The sequence below is a fragment of the Vulpes lagopus genome, chromosome 2 (genome assembly GCF_018345385.1).
Source record: "Vulpes lagopus strain Blue_001 chromosome 2, ASM1834538v1, whole genome shotgun sequence".
Classification (NCBI taxonomy): Eukaryota; Metazoa; Chordata; class Mammalia; order Carnivora; family Canidae; genus Vulpes; species Vulpes lagopus.
In genome coordinates this window covers 175,265,397-175,283,823 of record NC_054825.1, presented here as the reverse complement: position 1 = coordinate 175,283,823, position 18,427 = coordinate 175,265,397, and the positions used below count along the sequence as shown (strand labels likewise).

Genomic DNA, 18,427 nt, shown 5'->3' with positions numbered 1-18,427 from the left:
AGGTGAGGGTCCAAAGCCTGGGCAGCTCAGCTCCCGAGGTCCAAATCCACTCACCGAGTAGCCTAGCAGCCCCTGGTGCTTCGCTCCTCACTGCCGCCTGCCGAGTCCTGCTAAGAGGGGAGTGGGCCTCTGTTCTCCACCGCAGGGATGACCAGAGCAACAACACAGGTGGGAACCGGGCGCAGGCTGTGCCCGCCTCCAGCCCTCTGCCCCTCTATTCGGCTGAGATCGCTGGTGCATCCTGCCAGCCACCACCCTTGCCAACATTTCAGACCCCTACGTGCTGTGCCCACACACCCACATGGGCTTGGCCAAACCCCCACGAGGGCTGAGCCGGGGCCTGTGCCTGCTGCAGGCATGAGCCAGGGCCACCAGGCCTGCGGGAAAGTCTGCGACAGCGCGGATGAGATGGCAAGCTCCCCGTCGTCAGCCCCACCAGCCTCGGCACCGTCCCAGTTGTGCTAGGAGTTGCATGGGGACATGAGGGCAGGAGGGCTCCTTTCAACTTTATCTCCCTAAGATCCCCCCACCCCGTCTTCGGGCCTCCTCCCCTTCTCAGTGCACGAATGAACTCATCTCTATCCCCTTAACTCCCAAGCCTTCCCCTCCACCCACCCACTTACAAGGGAAGGGGTGGTTCCGGCTCAGCACCCCAACACACGTCTGGGCTTGGAGCCCACCTGGCCCCCGTGACCACACCCACCTCCTCGCCTTCCTCCTCCGGGCAAGCTCTATCCCCAACTACTCCACCACATTTCTGGACGGGAGACCATAGCCGTTGCTGCTTTGGGAGGGGGGTAGGAGCAGCTTCGTGTTCTATCTCAGACCTCTCCTCCATCTCCTCCCACACCCCACTCTTCTCCTTCAGCCTCCCACCCCACCCCGCCAGCCCCTCTCTCACTAATGTGTGGGAGAAGGACCCCAGGCTGCCAAATCCACAGGCATTCCGTGACCACTGAGAGGAAGCAGCACAGTGAGCCCTGCCTCCTCTGGCACCACTGGGCTGCTACCCCCCCTCCATCTCCCTCCCCTGCTCCCAAACCACCCCACCCCCCACCCCCATCTCTGGCACAGGCCTCTCAGTTGTGCTTCCACCTGTAGGTCCTCCAGGCGCCTCCAGCTCAGCCCACAGCTCCACCCCAACTCTGCTGCTTTAAACAGACACCTGCAGGTCATCCCACACACCTTCCTGGCATCTGCCCATTGCTCTCACATCCAAGTGATGACCAAGGGCTGCAGTTCTACCTCTACAACCTCTCTCACACCCTCCGCTTCCCTCCATCCAGACCCCACTGCCTCCAACCTGGACAACTCTCCAGTCTCTTCTTGCCTCCAGGCCTCTATGCTCACGGACAGTGGCTGAGGATCTTTAAGAAACACAAATGTGACCATGCTTTTCCTTGCTTAAAAGTTTTGGGGGCCTCTAAATGTCCTCGGGATGGATTTCGACTGCTCCTGAGGCTTCCCATGCCTGTCTCCAACACCTGCCTGCACTCACCCCCGCAGTGATTCTTCCGTGCAGGCCCTTTCACCTCCAGCTCCCACCTGACCCACACCTCGTACCCCTTCCCTACAGTTCGAGGGCAATCTACAGGAATCCTCAGAGAGCCACCATGCGTTGACTCCTCTTACATTTAAGTCTCCTCTCCAAAAGGCCGTGGTCCTGGAAGGCAGAGTTGCAGCACCCCAAGGGCTTGGCCCAAAGCAGACACGCAGGAATCGGGGTTAGAAACAGTACCTGGGTGTTGCACCAAACCTGGAAAACACCTTACTGCCAAAAATGAGAGCTCATGGCTCTTTTCAAAAAGAAAAAGAGGCTTCCTCCACTCCACCCTGGGGAGTTTGGCAGCCAGGGTGAGATGTCGCTCAGCTAGGCCTGCCCTGCACAGGCTCCAGCAGCCCAAACTGCCCCAGCCACGGCCTTGCCCTGAGCCACGCAGCTAGGAAGAGGCAGCCCCAGGATTTGAACCCCAGGAGCCAACTGCATGATGGGCTCTCCCCTCAGCCCCTCCCTGCAGCAAGAGCACCCGGATCTGCAGAGGGGCTGGGAAAAACAGGCCGCCGACCTCTCCTCCAAGGAGACGTGGCGCCCAAACCACACTCTCTTCCCATCAGAGATGCAAGAACCTCCAACCACTGCTGCTGAGGCCTGCTTTCTTTCCCAATTTGAATTGGAGGAAGATGAAAAACGAGGCCTCTACCTGATTTACTCAGAACTTATTTTTAAGTCATGTTAAAAAACACACACACACACACAACCCGTCAAACAAACCAGGACAAATTATGCCACAAAGGCAGTTGGTTCTCCAACAAAATCAGCCTGGCCCAACTGAATCCGAGCTTTAAAAGGCCCTGAGAAGAGGCATCTGCTGCGTGCTGGCTCACCTGATTACCCACAGGGCACTCTGGGTCTAAGTCCTGCCCAGGTGCCAGATGTCCAGCGTGGCCCAGTATCTCCAGGACACAAGTACCAGAAATGGTTTTTAAGATTACCGTAAAAAATAAGACTTTCCAGTATTCAGTTTCCCTCTATCTTCAGGGAGGACTGACTGTGCTGAGTTTGACGGGGCTACTTCTATTACTCCTGGGCATGAAAAGATGAGGAAACAGGGATTTTGCCATGGTCCAACTTCTGTTGTCCCAGGGGCCTGCAGAGGGAGGGCCGCCTGGTGTCAGGCTCAGCCCTGGCCTTGCTTGGCTCCAGGATGTGTGGGATGGTGGTAAGAAATAGGATCTGCAAGTCCTCTATTCTCAGGAAAGGATCAAGGCCACCTCCTCCATGAGGATCAGAGGACCCAGGCTTGGGACAGGATGACATGTATGCAGTTAAGAAGTCTGGGCCGAAAACGGCTCAGGCTCTTGGACTGGAAAGAGGAGGTGGCGGACGTGCAGGTGATGCGGGGACTCCTGCAGAGTCCCCAGGCCTGTGGCCATGCCCCTGACCATCATCATACCCAGGCAGCGCCATAGGCAGGGGAGGAGGAGGAGGGGAGGCCGGGCCCAGCATCCCCTGCAACAGGCTAGAAATGTCAAAAACTGGACAAGGCTGAGATTTATTTGTGCAATCTGGGGGTTTTTTTTCCCCCTTAAATATGCATAGGTCACAAAACAGCCTCTGGGCATTAAACTCAGGATTAAGACATTAATTAGCTGAGGTCTGAATGACTCTGCTGCTGATTAAAATAGTAGCAAGACAGGATGAAGTATATCCAAAATCAGTCTCTAAGCATCCAAGTGCCGCCGTGGTGAACAAAAGCCACTGGAAGGGACGAGATTCCTTCTCTCCTGGAGATGAACGTGCAGGGGGGATGGGCCTGTGGCAGGCGGGCAGGGCCTCAAGGCCAGGGGAGCCCATGTCCCTTCCTTCCACACCCCATGACCTGGTGCTGCAAAGGATAAAATCCCAGAACAACAACAGGAGGGGACAGAAACGAGAGAGCTCCTTGGAATTATATATCCTCGGGAGGCTCAACCAATAAGTCCTCTCGAAGAAATGAGAGCCATGAAGAAAACGGTGGTTTCGCTCAGCAGTGAGCTAAGTGTGCTTGAGACTGGACGTGGGCCAAGCAGACGTGGGCTGCATGCAGCGGAGGCCTGGGAGGGTCCACCTCGCTGTGCCCTGTCTTCCTCTCTGTCTGAGGTGCCCACACCCCACCTCCTACCTCCTGGCGCACGGTCATTCAAGGCCTCACCGTGCCCTCAGACACCCCCTGTCTACCTGGCTTTCTTGTTGACGTGGGGTTAAACATCTATTCCTCAGGAGACAAAGACAGCAACCCAACTGGAATACTTTTCTCACACACACACATACACACCCACCAAGAATCTAGGTCATCATCCACGTATCTTTTCTAATTTGGGACACGTTAACCCAGGATGCAGGATCCTGCCACGCTCCTGCCCCGGAACCATCCACACCTCACCGTCTCCCGTGCACACAAAGGCAGGGAAGTAGAAACAGATGTGTTATTCCACTGCGTGATTAATACACGCAGGGCACCTTCGCTCTGGGTAATTAACAGTTCTAAAATCGGCGTGTGACTCAATTGAACACAGACTCACTTAAAAACCCAAGAAGGCACAGGGCGGTTGCTGACACGCTTGCTCTCCTGTGACGCTTCCAGAGGTACTTAACCGGAATCCAAGGTGCTGAGCTATTAAGACTCTACAAAAGTATCTCCCTTTATTTCCTAACCTAACTTCAGATCAATTTAATCAGCTGTGGAACAGGAGAGTGGAAGCACAGCCTAAATTATGGAAGTGAGACGCCTGCTCTTGAGGTTCAACTTTTGACCTCCCCATTCGAACTGCCATACCCAGCACGAGAAAAGAAATTATCGGTTATGATCTCCTGTTTCTGGGGGAGAGTGCGATTATAGAGGAATTTACCGGAAATCAAAAAGCACTGCTTGAGAGGATGGGAAACAATAAAGCAGTCGCAGAAAGGAAATGAGGGATATCCAAAACAGCAATGAGGACGGAAGCATCCTCTGTGCTGGGGGGGGGGGGGGAGCGCGACGGGCTGCTCCTTGCCTCCATCAGGCCAGAAGGAATCCCAGGCCCCCAGCCCCCCAGCCCAGCACTGACTGGGAGCTGGGGCACATGAGTGGCAGGGGGTATGGAGCTGGAGCCGGCTCAGCTGCTCGGCCCCCGGCCCCCACCTCACCACACGCTGGCCTCACACAAGAGCCACGCCAGGCCCTCTTGAGTATGCCTCGTCTCCGTGGCCAAGAGAGGCCGGAGGGCACGGCTGAAACTCAGCCAAGACCCCCTCCCACCGCTCCAGGGTGCCCGTCAGATACACAAGGAGCAACTCAAGACCCTGGAACCATCCTCCTGGCTTTTTCTTGGGCAAATCCCCTCCCTGTGCCTCAGCTTCCTCATCTGCAGAATGGGGATAATCAGAGCACCTAGCTTAGGGCAGAAACAGCATACCTCTCTGAATAAGGGGACGGATGTCAAGTGTTTAGCACCGTATCTTACAGATGTCTCAAAAGGTGACAGACACTGTACTAAGCTGAGTTAACACTTGATTGACTTCTGCTTTCATTCAAGCCTTGAGCCATCATTCATCAAGGGAGAGCACTTCTGCTTTGCACGTGAGGAATCCAAGGCTCAGTGCTATAGGCTGAGTATGTGTCACCCTCCAAAACTGAGATGTTGAAACCTAACCTCCACTGTGTTGGCATTCACAGGAGGGGCCTTGGGAGGCGAACAGGTCATGTGGGCAGAGCTCTCGTGATGGGATTGGTGCCCTTATAAAAGAGACCCCAGAGAGCTTCCCGTCTCTTTTGCCCTTGGGAGGAGGCTGTGAGAACACAGACATCTAAGGACCAGAAAGTAGGTTTTCACCAGACACTGAGACGGCCAGCTCCTCAATCTTGGATTTCCCAGGTTCTAGAATGGTGAGAAATACATTTCTGTTGTTTATGGGCCACTCTCTATGGTAAGTTGTTACGGCAGCCTGAATGGTCCAAGACACTTGGTGACTCTTCGCAAGTTAGGTATTACTGCATCGCCACTAGCAGATGAAACTGAGGCTCAGAACAATTAAGTGAGGATGGCGGGCTGGGGTTAGAGTTTGGATTTGCCTGTGGAGGATTTTTCTATCACCCCAGGCAGCCACTCTAATGGGGTCTAGACAGAGGGGGTAATGAAAGCGTTGAGGACACAGGTGCCAAAAATGTGTCAGTGAATTGTAATTTCATGACAGGGAAAACCTGCTCTCCGTACACGAGGGGCCAGCCTGCCATTCCACCCAGAACCCATCCTTCACTTAGAGCAGTGATCGTGACCACCATGGATCTCACTCGAGAACGACTGCAGTCACTACAGAGGTGAGCACCCACGCTATTAAAACACACCCTTGAGGCAGTAAGGACAATGTGACATTTCTAAAATAGTTCTACTGCCATCAAATGCCAAATAAGTCCTTTCTGCTGCTGGCTTTGATAAAGTTGGGGAGTATTCTTTTGAATGTGGAATCCACCTCAGAGCCTTGGAAATGTCACTAGAATTAAAGCATGCTTGTTCCAAAGTAACAAACTAATGACTTATTCCTCGGGAGATGCTGAAGCGTACCACCCAGTATGGTCTCCAGAACACCCAACTGTAAGTGGCCAGGAGGGAATGTCACAGGCGGGGGCGTAGTGGGTGTGGGACCATTCCTGAGTATCTGGGATTTATTCTTCTGTCAACAGGGAGCTACAGATGGGCCTGGCATCTGTTACTTTATAAAAACAAGAAAAGGCGGCTGTGTGCTGAAAGGACACCGGCGCCATCCTCAGACCCTATGTGGCTGCCCTCCAGCGCTCCCACGGTCAGCACTGATGCCTATGACGGCACTTGGATTTCCACCTCTGGCCTGCCTCAATCTCAGCATGCCCCAAATAAGTCCCTGATCTGCCACAGCATTTTTTCTTGCCAGCCCTCCCCATCCCAGTGGCATGCTACCCAGCTGTTGGAAGACAAAAAATTGGAGTCACCTTCAACTCCACCCTTTACTCAGGTCACAGTCAGCTCTGCCCAGGGTGTTCCTCTTAATCACCACTCTACTCTCAACTGTCACATCACCCTTCACTGCCACCTGGACCCTGCAGCAGGCAGCCCCCTAACTGGCAACCTGTTACCTCTCTTGCCCTACAACCGAGTCTCCAGTCTCAGGCTAAAATGACTGCTTAAAATGCAAACATGACCTTATCATTCTCCTCCTCAAATCCTTCAAAGGTTTCCCATGGTTCCCATTTCTCTTAAGACAAAGTCCAAGCTGACACCACAGCCAACCCAGCCCTTGCCTGTCAGACTGCCTATGAACAAGTGGGCCTGAGGCCTGGATCGTCCTCTCCTCCTTCCTGACTGTGCTTCCTCTCACAGGGTTCCCAAACTCCAAGGCTAGAGGAGCGAGATCTCCCTACTAGATGGGGAAACATGACCACATGGTCTTAGCATCAGACATGAAAAGTCCACACACCTCCCCATTTCAAGTGAGGACGTGCCAAAGGCCCTGCTTTGTTTCTCTTTTATATTCAGAGTAAGTGCAGATATAGAACAAACAAGAGACATTTCATTGCTATCAAAGAGCAACTTGACAGCTTAGGAAGAAAACTGGTGGCACATCAGAATTGGAGGGCCACTCCCAGGGCCCACAGAGATAATGCCCAAGCTGAGAAGGGGATGCCTTGCTGTGACCTAACAGAAACCAATTATGCTGCAGGTATGCACAAGCTGCCAGTATCAGCAAGGGAGGGAAGCAGGCAACCTAAGAACACATACAACAGGATGCCAACTTGTCAGGACACAGACGCAACACGAGGAAAATATGTTTACCTTTCTGGTAATAGGATTATGTATGATGTTTATTTTTACTCTTTTCATTATCTACTCTGAGCTATATAAGTGTGGTTCATTTATAGTAGAAGATTTTTTAAAGACTTCTAAATAAAGGAAAAGATAAGAGAAATTTAATTGACATTCAAGTGACTCATGCCTTTTCTGAAAAACAGACCAACTGACACATATAAAAAAAAAAAGAGACGAGCATTGTTTGGGAGACCATCTTGTCTAAGGGGCTTTCTGAGATGGAGCAGGTGGCAACAGCAGGGTCTCTCAGCTTCCTAAGTGGAGCACAATAAACAGCCAAAGTAGCCACAGGCAATACTCACCACTCCACAATTTCTGGATGAAGAATGGTGTTGTTGACATTAAACCTGTAAAGGAAAAAAAAAAATCAAGCCTATTAGTTCAATGGTCTATCATCTCCCAGCCAGAAATACCTCTTTCAAGACATACCAAGAGAGGGCCCCAAGCCCTCCTCATGACCCTCTGGCCCATAGGAGGCCTGCTGTTCAGTTCCTCCAGCAGCCTTGCAGCCAGGCCAAGTTGTCTAAGCACAGTTGGTTAGAGAACAAGCTGCTTGGCTGCAAAACACCATCCTCTACTCTTGCTAAGCAGACCTAGCAGCCATAGTCTCCTTTGTCAAGTATACCAACATATACACAACAGGAGTCCCAGAAAAAAAGGAGAAAGATAAAGAAGAATCTGGTGGGGAAAGCCCCCAAACTTCACCAATTTAATGAAAAACATTAATCTACACATCCACAAAGCCCAATAAACTCCAAAAGGATAAATTTCAAAAGACCCACATTCAGACATATCATAATCTGTCAAAAGACAAAGCCAAAATCCTGAAAACAGTAAGAGAAAAAAAAAAAAAAAAAGCATGGCATACAAGGAATTCTCAATAAGATAAATGGTTGATTTCTTATCAGAAACTATAAAGGCCAAAAGGCAGTAGGATGAAAAAAAAAAAAAAAAAAGATGTGTCAACCAAGATTCTATATCCAGCAAAGCTATGATTAGAAAGAAATATTCTATAATGAAAGAAAAATTAAAACGGTCCCAGATAAACAAAAACAAAGAGTTCATTGTTAGAACACTTATCCTACCACAAGTCCTAAAAGGAAGCTCTCAGACTTCAGTGAAAGAACATGAGAGTAACCTGAAACCACATGACAAAAAAAGGGGGGGGGGGGGGCATTGAGAAAAGTAATTACACAGGCAAGTACAGAGACAGGACAAATGTATTTTTTTTGTAACTCCTTTTTTTTCCTCCTCTCTGACCTAAGAGGCAACTGCATAAAGCAATAATTGTAAATTTGTACTGACCCACAGAACATGTGAAGATGCCATCTGTATGCAGTAACAGCACAAAGGAGGGGACAACATGCAACTATACAGAAACAAGGTTGTTGTATGCTACTGAAATTAAGGTAACATTAATGCCAACTAGGCAGTCATAAGTTTAAGAGGTCATTCATAATCGCCCAGGTAACAACTAAGAAAATAATTAAAAACATATAGAAAAGGAGATAAGAAAGGAATAAAAACCATGTACCACAAAAAGTCAATTAAATACAAAAGAAAGTCGTAATGGAAAAGCTGAGGAACAAATTTGACATATGACATAGAGAAGCTTTAAACAAAATGTCAGAAGGAAGTCATTCCTTATCTGTAATCACTTTAGATGTAAATTCATTCGATTCTCCAATTAAAAAGCAGGGATTCACAGAAGGAATTAAAAGAAATATGATCCAAGGAAATGCTCTAAAAAGACACACTTTAGAGTCAAAGACACAAAGAGGTTGCAAGTGAAAGGAAGAGAAAAGATGTATTACACAAACAGAAACTGAAAGTGAACTGGAACAGCTCTACTAACATCAGACAAAACAAAGCTTAAGACAAAAAATTTTGCTAAAGATAAAGAAGGACATTCTATACAAATAGAAGGATCAATTCATGAAGAGGACATAATAATTATAAACGTATATGCACCTAACAACAAGACAGAAGACATATAAATCAAAAACTGACAGAACTGAAGGGGACATAAATAATTCAATATCTGGAGACTTCAATACTCTGCTTCCAGTAACGGGTGGAAAAACTAGATGGAAGATGACAAGGAAATAAGAGACTTGAGCAACACTGTAAACCAACTAGACCTAATAGACATCTCTAGACTATTCCACCCTACAGGAGAATACCCATTTTCTCAAGTGTGCATGGAACATTCTCCAGAATAGATCATATATTAGGCCATATAACTACTCCCAATAAACTTAAAAAGACTGACATCATATTGAGTATGTCCTCCAAGCACAATGGAATGAAATTAGAAATCAGTAACAGAAGAAAAATTCATCTGTGGAAATTAAATTTTATACTCTTACATAACCAATAGGTCAATGAACCACAAGGGAGAGTGAAAATACTCTGAGACAAATGGAAACAAAAATACAACATACCAAAACTTACAGCATGTAGCTAAAGTGGTGCTTACAAGGAAATTAAGCTAAAAATACCTATGTTAAAAAGGAAGAAAGTTATCTCAAACCAATGACCTACTCTTCCATCTTAAGAAACTAGAAAAAGAAGGAGCACCTGGGTGGCTCATTCAGTTGAGCAACAGACTCTTGATTTCGGCTCATGATCTCAGGGTTGAGATCGAGCCCCCATACGTCAGGCTCCGCACTAAGTGTGGAGCCTGCCGGGATTCTCTCTCTCTCTCTCTCTCCCTCTGCCCCTCTCCCCCCACATATGTGTATACTCTATCTCTCTCACAAATAGAATAAAAATCTTTTTTAAAAAAACTAGAAAAAGAAAAGGAAACTAAACCCAAAGCAAGCAGAAGGAATAGAATAGCAAAGATTTGAGCAGAAATAAGTGAAATAGAGAACAGAAAAACAGTAGAGAAAAATCAATGAAATAAAAATTGGTTCTTTGAAAAGATTGAAAAATTGATAGTTTTAGACTAACCAAGAAACAGGGAGAAGGCTCAAGTTACTGACCAGAGATGATATTAGAGGGGATATTATTACTGATTTAAAAAATTAAAAGTATGATAAGAGAATATTATGACCTATATGGCAATAACTAGATAACCAAGATGAAAAAGACAAATTCTTAAAGACACAAACTACCAAAACTGATACAAGAAAAAAAATCCAAATAGACCTATGACAAGTAAAGAGACTGAATTAGTAATCAAAACCTTCTCACAAAGAAAAGCCCTGGATCAAATGCCTTCATCATGAATACCAAATGTTTTAAAACGAATTAACACCAATCCTTCACTAACTCTTACTAAAAACTAGAAGAGGAAGGAACACTTCTCAGCTCATTCTACAAGCTCAGGATTACCCTGATTCCAAAACCAAGACATCACAAGAAACTATACATGGAAATCTCTTATGAACGTTGGCGCACACACACAAAGAAAAAATCTTCAACAAAATACTAACAAAATCCATTAAAAAAAAAATCCATCAACATATAATGATCCAGTTGGATTTATCTCAGGAATGTAAGATTACTTCAATAGACAAAAGTAATCAATATAATACACTATAATAACAGAATATAGAACAAAACCACAAAGATGTAGAAAAAGTATCTTACAAAATCCAACCACCTTTCATGATAAAAACACTCAATGAACTGGGGAGAGAAAGGAACTTCCTTAACCTGATAAAGGTATCTACAAAAGACACACAGCCTACATCATAGTTAATGGTCAAAGATGAAAAGCTTTCCCCTAAGATGGGGAACAAAGTCCTTCCTCTCCACTTTCGTTCAATGCTGCACACAAGAAACATTTATCATAGTCATCGTACACTGCAAGTTTCAACAATTTTCAAAGCACTGAGATACAGAAAATGCTCACTGATTACAGTAGAATTAAACTAGAAATCAGTAATAGAAGGAAAATTGTAAAATACCAATTCATTTGGAAATTAAGCAATACACTTCCAAAGACCCGTTCAAAAAACAAATAACAAAATAAGAAAATAAAAGCATGAACTACCAGAACTGATGAAATGCAGGTAAACAATGCCCAGAGGAAAACTGATAGCTCTAAACGTATCTATTTTGTGGAAAAGAACACTGAAAACAATGATCTAAGCTCCCATCGCAAAAATGTCCCTTTCTTCTCTCTCAAGAAGCTAGAGAAAGAACAAACCTAAAGAAATTTAAAGGGAATTAAAAAGCACAGAAATCAATGAAACAAAAGGCAAACATAAAATAAAGAAAAATCTATAAAGCCAAAAGTTGTTCTTTAATAAGATAACCATAATTGAAAAGGGGGCCCCAGGAGACAAAAAGATCAGATTGGGGGCACATCATGTATGACCCAGAGCTCAAGCTGGTGTTGAGAGAGCTGGGGAAGCACAGCATGGCCCGACACAAACAAAATATAGGCCTTGGCAGAGAAGCTGGGGCAAGCCTTCAATCCTCTGGATTCTGAGCCCTGCTCCATCTCAGGTCAGGATATTAAATGCAGGGCATGGTGACTCGTGACCAAGCAGGGACTCTCCATGGCCCTGTTGCCAGTGTTTGAAAATACTTATCTAACGCCGTGGTTGTGCAGTTGGCAGCCCCACTGCTGGCTGAGCCCACTGACGAAGGAAGGACAGAGGAGAGAAGTGGGAAGGGGGCATTAACAGGCTGGGAGGATTCCAGACCTCCAAAGCTTTCAGAACTCCTAACTACACAAATAAGACTAACTCAAAGTCACCTGAAATGTTGTAGAATCAAAGCCCTACCTGTGAAATATCAAAGAGACCACAGGCAGCCAGCACGGTTCAGAGTCAAGAACAGAGCAGCAGATGACATATATCAGGACGACAGCGCAGACTCTGCCTCCCATTTACCCAAATGTCACTTTGACGTTAGGAAAAGCAATGGCCTATCTACTCGGCAGGCAAACACGGCAGTAAAATTTCACTTTACAAAATGTACGTACACATACACACATGCACCTACCGGACACGTGAGCGGCAAAGTGACCCAGCACACAGACACAGGAGCAAACACCACAGGTAAGATGAACACACGCACAGGCAGGCACGCCCGTAGGAAGAGGCGCAGACACACACACACACACAGATGTACACGCAACACACACAGACATGTCGACACACCCACACAGCGATACACTTAGACTAATACACAAAGGTCCACCCTTAAAACACAAAGACTCGCACGAAAGGGCACGCAGATACAGAAATACTCAGAGAAACATTCCAGACACACACACAGAAGAGTCCAAAAGACACTCCCCACGGAGTTGATGGGGCTTAACTTGGGGTGATGAGATCTGGATATTCCTTGCTTTTGCGTCTGCGCTGGTTAGCATTTTCTATGACGAGCGTGTATCAATTGGGTAAAAACAACAACAAACCCACCGTGCCTATGAGGGTGGGAAGTAGGTGTCCTGGAAGCTTAGGGCAATTCCCTGGTGGGCTCGGCCTGGCGGCCGGGTGACCTAAATTAAATAGGATGGGCCCCAACGCTCCTGCCCCAGCCCCTGGCCTTCTCCCTGCAGTTTCTAAGCCCGGGAAGGAGGTGAGGTCTCCTGGAGAACAGGCCCTGCGAGGGGCCCCCACTGCCCACCCCTCCTAAGGGCTGGGGTGGGTTCCTATCTCCTCATGGAGATTCCACGGACCATAATACGAAGCCCAAGTTAACCAATATTAACTCGATAAGCAACTTAACAGGAGCCACGAGGCCAAGTCCCCACCCACACCACAGACTGGCGTTTGGTTGTGATCATCAGCTTTTAACAAAGTCCCTCCATTTCCTGGGTTTAAAAATTCACATCTTTGAATATTAATATTCCTACATTAGCAACCCTCAAATTCAGCAATTTCATATTTAACTGCTTATTTAAATGGAATTAATTTGTAACCAATTGTCTTCAAATATGCAAGGCAATTTAAATAAATGCCAGGAGATAAGAAATATGCTTATCCTGAATAACCAGCTGACGTAGAGTATCGGCCACACTTCTCTCTGACAACAGCACGAAGCTGAGCCCTCCGTAACTCAGTGCCCTGGCCCAGGGCTCCTGGGGAGTCTGCCTGCTTTGGGGGGAACTGTCTCATGCCAGGAAGGCACCCCCACGGGCCACCTGGCCCCCACAGATCATCTTTTCCTTCATGGTCAGCCTCTCTCTCTCTCTCTCTCTCTCTCTCTCTCTCTCTCTGTCTCAGGAAAATCTGCTCTCAAGCCTACCTCCTCAGATGCTAGCAAGGATTCATCTCTCCCAGGCTACAGGAACCAGGGGCTACCCTCCAGGCAGCCGTGGGGGGCACCCACAGGGAGAAGCCCCACACCCTCCTCACCGCACCACGACCCTCTTCACCTCAGCTCCCGCTAGCCTCGGCCACAGAACAGCCCTGGCCGTGCCCTCGGCAGGACCGGGCGAGGAGCACCTGACCCCACTCTCCAGCCAGAGCCCATGGGGTGTATGATCCTTCCATACCTTCTGTGGGAGCTAGCCCTGGCCCAGTGTGGCCACACACGGAGCTGTGGCCTGGGCCAGAGCCCAAACTCAGCACAAAGCCCAGCAGACTGTCCCTGCCTGCTTCCGTCATCCCAGGGAGGACACAGACACCCTTCCTGGTGACCCTGAGGGCTCCTGGCCACAGGGAGATCCCAGTGCATGTCCACCACCCCCACGACGCCCCTGTCTTCCTGTGTCCTCTGCTCCTGGTTCTCCACCATCCCCAACACTGCGAGACCAGACACACTCCCTGCTGTGGGCACCAAGCGGCCTGCCCCTGACCTGAGAAGGCTGAGAGAGGTCTAAGGTCTCCCAGAACCAAACCCACAGCCCCACCAGGGTCACAGACCCAGAGGCGGCCAACCCTGAAGAGCCACATTTGGAGAGAGGGTCACAGGCCGACTGCCCCCCACCGGACCAGTGCCCAGGGGTCTGGACTGGGTGGACAGGTGAGGCCCCTGTTCTACCATAAGCTCTTTCCTCCCCCCAGGCCAACAGATAAAGGTGGGCTGGGAGGCCCATCAACATCAACCTAGAGGCCAAACCTGAACTTCTGCAACAGCAGGTGAGGAAGAAATCCAACCTGTGTGGTATTTCAGAGAAGTTCAAAAGGGTCAAAACCAAAATTTCCAGGAATAAGATGTTTTATTAGGGCAGTGAGAAGCAACCGGTGATAGAAACTGATGGAAAGTAGGACAAGAGCAAGACTCACCTTGCTTAGGAAACAGGCTATTGTTATCCCCAGTGAACAGCTGGGGACGCGGCAGGCAGGGGAACGTGGTGGCGGAGCTGCAGCTGCCCTCAAGGACGATGGCAGAAGCCACGAGGGGACAGAGTCAAGGTGCCGGCAGCCAGGGGGAGTGGGAGGCAGGGCACCGAGCTGCACCCAGAGCCCGGGGAACACGGCGTCCACTGGGAAGACGCTGGCGGACTGCTGGAGGTGGATGCTGGGGCCCCAGTTCCTACCCCCGGCATGCAGGGTAGGGGCACCCAGCACAGACTCCTACCCAACAGAGCAACCCTGGAGGGCCGAGCTGCTCGACAGGGGCCCCAGTGGGGAGGGAGGGAGGAGCCCAGGCAGGCCAGAGGACTGTAAAGCAGAGAGGCACGTCGGGGGGCTCTCACCAGCAATCTATCAGCCAAGACACAGGGATATGGAAACATGGGGGGGGGGCTCCCTCAAGGCTGGGGAGTACCCCACCTGGTCAGCCCCATCTGGACTGGACTACAGACTGGGGAGGGCCCAGCCCGTGCCTAGGGAAAACGAGCAAAGTTCAGGCAGTCCCTGGCTCTCCAAGAAAGCTGCCGAACACCGACGGGGTGGGGTGGAGGTTGGTTTGGCAGAGCGCAGGCTCCTGGGGGCTCTTGGCAGGGGCTGGGGGGTCCCACGGAGCAACAGGGGACGGAGCCTGAGGTCTGCATACTGAAGGGAGAGGCCACGTTCACAGCAGGACTCCTCCTAGGGAAGAGGCCTCAGCTTCCACTGCCCACTGACTGTGAGGTCCAGGAAAATCTGCTCTCAGGGGCCACAATCCAGAGCTCCCTCCCATACCTGCCACACCACCCGCCAGACCTGCTCCTGGGGTGCTGGGGAGGCACTCTTGGCACCAGAAACCTCTGCAGGGGGGCAGGCAAAGAACCCACAACTCACTGGCACTGAGAGCCTTAGAATCAGTGATCCCGAAGCCCACCTGGCCCACTGCACAGATGGGGAGACTGAGGCTGAGGGCCAACAGGGCTCGACAGGGATGTGCTTGTGAACAACTGCTCACTGAGCACCAGCTCCGTGCCGGCTCCGGGGGAGAGCAGGAGCCCATTGTGCCCCCGGGGCAAGCCCGAGCAACAGCACGCTATGCCTGGGTGAGCTAAGGCTCTGACGGCAAGCTCCGTTAAGGTCAAAGCACCAGTCAGTGAGGCGGCCACGAGGGCTCCGTCCTCCCACGCAGGGCCGGCCCCCAAGGCAGAGACCCGGCCTCGGAGGGGCCAGCCCATGGGAATGCGGATGCTGGTGCTGGTCAAGGCAGATGAGCAAGGGAGCACCGGGCAGTGCTGGGAGAGCAGGGAGGCCGGGCCCAGGACAGGCTACAGCGCGCCGGGCCCTGGTGGGGGGGGGGGGGGGGGGGGGACAGCAGCCGTGGCCACCACTCCAACGAGCAAGCACGTGGCCACTGTGGGGAAATTCCCAAGAGGATGCAGGGATTTGAGCAATGAGAAGCAAACCTGATACTCGCCCCCACCCCACCGCTCTTACCGTTGGGGGAGTGATACATATTTATGAGCTCATAATCCTTCCTAATCACCCCTACATCACACAGACGCACAAACTCCCTGTGGCTCCAGCTCATACATAATTATAAGGCGCTTCCTGTCACCGCCCAGGTCCAGCAAAGGATGACAGGACACAGTGGAGCGGTGCGAAGTGCAGTGGGGGAGGGGGGAGCTGGGGAGAGAGGCCCAGGAGGAGGGCTGGGGGCCATCCACGCTCAGCGGCCTGGAGGAGCAGATGCCTCCTCTCAAGGGCTCCTCTGCTGCAGCCTGGGGCCCCACAGATCACCCCCACCACCACCACATGCCAGTCACCAGCCATCCCAGGGACACAGCACGGCTGCAGAGAGCACGCTCTAGGGGCCTCGGTGTAAGGGGGAATACGGGGGGCACGGGGCCCCACCTCGGCCCCACATCTGCCTTTCTGTCCAGGGAGGCCCAGAAAGGGGGAGAAGGGTTTGGGGGATCAGCCTGGAGCTCAACGAGGGGAGCGAGGGCAGGGCAGGGGGGTCCCTCTCTGAGACTGGGACAACAGAGGACTCAGGCGGGGAGACGTTAGCAGCCAGGACTGAAGGGAGAGGCTGAGAAGAGCAAAGACCACAGTGCTGAGCATACGGCTCTGGAGGGAGGGCTGCCCGCCACCCCCCCCACATGTGCTCCCGAACCTGGGCAGGTCTGCACTTGCATTATGGAGCTCGACAGAGAAGTGGAATTTTTGGCAAATTATTTTTCTAAACATTTTCTCAAAATTCCCAATCCTACTCCTTAGCAGTCTCCTGCCCACGTGTTTTGTGTCTGGCTTGTAGATGGGGCAAGGCCTGCTGGTGAAGAGGTGACCGGGGGAGGATGGAGACCATTTTGGGGGCCCCGGGACTCACCTGCTAATGCCTTCGAAGGAGGCTTCCCTACAGACACTGCCACTGTCCGTGTTGACACCACGCTGCAGAGACAGAGGGAGTGTGGGGGCCCGCCCTGCGGGGTCCCTGCCACCTCTTGGAGGGTGGACCTGCCTCCTCCATCCAGCCTCAGACTGGGGAAGAACCTGGAGCCCCCACCCCTGCCCATCCCTTCCTGCCTTTCAGGCAACCCCCAGCCAACTCTGCCCTCCCCCCTGCACAAAGGCAAACTGTCCCTCCTCTGCCTCAGCTTGAACAGGGAGGATGGGGGCCACACAAATAGTATCCCAGGTGCCTGAGAGCCTCCTCCATCAGACCGCCCTGCTGAAACCAGCTCAGGCTGTGCAGGCATAGACCAATCTCTCTCCTAGGCTGGCCCCACCTCCCTCAGGCACACAAGTGTGCACACCCTACCCTCTGACAAGATCCAAAAATGCACGGTCAAATCCAGCGCCCCCAGAGATGTGGGTAGAACCCAACTCAGGCATGATGGGTGCTTCCGGTGACACCAGGGAGCTGTGTGGTATATTGCTCTCCTCCCCCAACTGGGAGGAGACGCCAAGTCCTCTCCAAGGAGAGGAGACAAAACAAGAGACTCAGAGAAGAGCGTGCCATCCCCGGAGAGGCAAGGTGTTTTAAACGGCCCTTCTTCCTCAAGAATGGCAAGCCAATGTTTAAGACTGGCCCTCAAAGAAAACACACTGGGCCATCTCTGCCCACAATCATCTCACCTAATCTTCCTGCTCAGCCATCAGAACAGCAGAGCGGAAAAAAGAGACCATGTGAAGCGCTTAAAAAAAAAAAAAAAAAAAACACCAAGAACGATCTCTTAAAAAGAATCGATGAATGAGGGAGAGAAAGGTCACTTTGGGAGGGAAGAAGGGTTGTACACTCTCCATATCTGAAACTCCCCAAGGTCAAGAGAAAGCAGGAAAGCAGGCTGCTTCTCCGAGCTATTTCACAGCAGCCCGAGTGCCCCCACGGCCCTATGTAAGGGGTCCACCGTGCACCCCACCCCGCCCCCAGGCTGTGGCAGGCCCCCCCGGTCATTCAGTGCACCCAATTCTAAATCTGAAGCAAAGCAGCCTGGTGACCTCACGGGCAGAAACCACGGGTGTGCTTTTAAAACTCTATTAACGATGGAGGAGACACAGGGTGGAAGCTCATTGATCTTCTACATCCACAAAGTCCATGAGCTCGGCCTGACACAAATGCCTCCTCCAGCCGGGTTTTAACCCTTGGAGCAGGTGTGGTATCTTGTCCGTGGAGGCCTTCTGGCAGGACACAGCAGATCCTGGGGACACTGGGGATGGAAGATGTGGTCCTGGATGTACCCAGCCATCCCGAGTGAGGTGTCGCTCCGTGTTACTGACCATCATTCCTCCTCTGGTTTCCAAATCTGCGGGGGCAGATGGTTCCCTAA

At 50.7% G+C, this 18,427-nt stretch overlaps 1 protein-coding gene across 1 annotated transcript in view; it reads right to left on the bottom strand.

Moving 5' to 3' along the window:
* Positions 1-18,427, bottom strand: part of PEPD (peptidase D) — a 110,854-nt gene that overhangs the window by 67,620 nt on the left and 24,807 nt on the right. Inside the window, exons 6-7 of the mRNA XM_041746015.1 lie at positions 16,987-17,048; positions 7,662-7,706 (exon numbers count right to left, since the gene is read on the bottom strand). Coding sequence (XP_041601949.1) covers positions 7,662-7,706; positions 16,987-17,048 — 107 coding nt within the window. The remainder of the gene's footprint in view (positions 1-7,661; positions 7,707-16,986; positions 17,049-18,427) is intronic.